The sequence below is a fragment of the Ursus maritimus genome, unplaced genomic scaffold, assembly GCF_017311325.1.
Source record: "Ursus maritimus isolate PB19 unplaced genomic scaffold, ASM1731132v1 scaffold_22, whole genome shotgun sequence".
In the NCBI taxonomy this organism is placed as follows: domain Eukaryota; kingdom Metazoa; phylum Chordata; class Mammalia; order Carnivora; family Ursidae; genus Ursus; species Ursus maritimus.
Window position 1 is genome coordinate 27910594 of NW_024424675.1, and position 1573 is coordinate 27912166.

General features: G+C 68.2%; 1 protein-coding gene across 1 annotated transcript in view; it reads left to right on the plus strand.

Moving 5' to 3' along the window:
- The first annotated feature begins 535 nt into the window (after positions 1-535).
- Positions 536-1573, plus strand: part of FAM83D (family with sequence similarity 83 member D) — a 19256-nt gene continuing 18218 nt past the window's right edge. Inside the window, exon 1 of the mRNA XM_040638307.1 lies at positions 536-1027. Within this exon, the coding sequence (XP_040494241.1) occupies positions 548-1027 (480 nt within the window). The 5' untranslated portion in view covers positions 536-547. The remainder of the gene's footprint in view (positions 1028-1573) is intronic.

Below are 1573 nucleotides of genomic sequence, written 5' to 3' on the forward strand. Positions count from 1 at the left end.
CCTTTCTTAAATTCAGGGGACTAAGGCAACCGGGCTGGTCACACACCTGAGCTCTGAGAGCTCAGGAGCAGCGCGGCCAGCAGGGGGCGCACTAGGATGGCGGGGGCCCGGCTTTCGGACTTCAGCTCGGGCTCGGGGGCCTGCGCCGCCGCCCCGGGCAGCACCGCCATTAGGGCTCCGCACCCACTTCTCTAGCTGACCCTGAACAGTTTGGCTCTCCGCAGGCCCGCAGCGGGAACTACTGATCGGAGAAGGCGTGGCGTCTCCACGCTTGAATTCCACGCTGCGACCCGCGAGGGAGATGAGACTCGGCCGCCGCCGGCAGCCCTCGCGGAGACGCGGGGCGGGGCCGTGCCGCGGGGCAGCCAATGGCAGGTCAGGGGGCGGAGCCGCGGCGGCGTGCTGGGCGCCCGGACTCCGCCGTTAGGGGTGGCAGCCAATGGGAGGGCCGGGACGCGGGCCGGTTAGATTCAAAGATGCCTATAAAGCGGCGCGCACGCCCGCGGTCTCCCAAGCCCCGTGTGGTCCGTCCAGTCAGAGCGCCGCTATGGCTCTGCGCCCTGAGGGTCTGGACGAGCTGCCCGCCGCCTGCCTGTCGCCGTGCGGGCCGCCCAACCCGGCCGAGCTGTACAGCGAGGCGCGGCGCTTGGCGCTGGAGGAGCTGGTGGCTGGCGGCCCCGCCGCCTTCGAGGCCTTCCTGCGGCGCGAGCGCCTGGGCCGCTTCCTGAACCCCGACGAGGTGCGCGCCATCCTGCGGGCGGCCGAGCGGCCCGGCCAGGAGGGCGCGGCGGCGGCGGGGGCCGAGGACTCCTTCGGCTCGTCGCACGACTGCTCGTCCGGCACCTACTTCCCCGAGCAGTCGGACCTGGAGCCGCCGCTGCTGGAGCTCGGCTGGCCCGCCTTCTACCGGGGCGCCTATCGCGGCGCCACGCGCGTCGAGGCGCACTTCCAGCCCCGCGGCGTGGGCGCCGGCGGCCCCTACGGCTGCAAGGACGCGCTGCGCCAGCAGCTCCGCTCCGCGCGGGAGGTGAGCGGCCCACCTCGGGCCCCGGGGCGGACGGGAGGCCCTCAGGAACGCGAAACAGGCCGGCTGGGAGCGCGGGCCCAGTGGCCCGGGGGGACCCCTGACGCGCCCCACTCTCTGCGTGCCTTCCCTCGGGTCACAGAGACATTGGGAGAAGCCTCGGCCCCCAAGGATGAGACTTGTGTCCGAGGTCCAACTCCTGATACTCACATCCCCTGGGGGAGGGAACCAGAAATATTTCCAGTTCCACATTTCAGTGAAAACCAAACCAGATTGCTAATTTTCCTGGCCGTCAGCCAACACTGGATCCCATCTCCTAAGAAGTGCATTCCCCAGCGAAAAATTCCAGAAAGATTGCACGCAGCGACAACTATGGGGCATTACGAGTCTGTTATTGCTAGTCACAGCTCTGTGTCTTATGTTGTAGAAAGCATATACATTCCAGTGGCAAAGTGAGAACCCTGCCCCTTTCCCTCCTGCCATAGACCAGAGGAGAAATTACTCTTTCTTTCTGTGAAGGCGGGGGGGGGGGGGGGGGGGGGGGGGGGG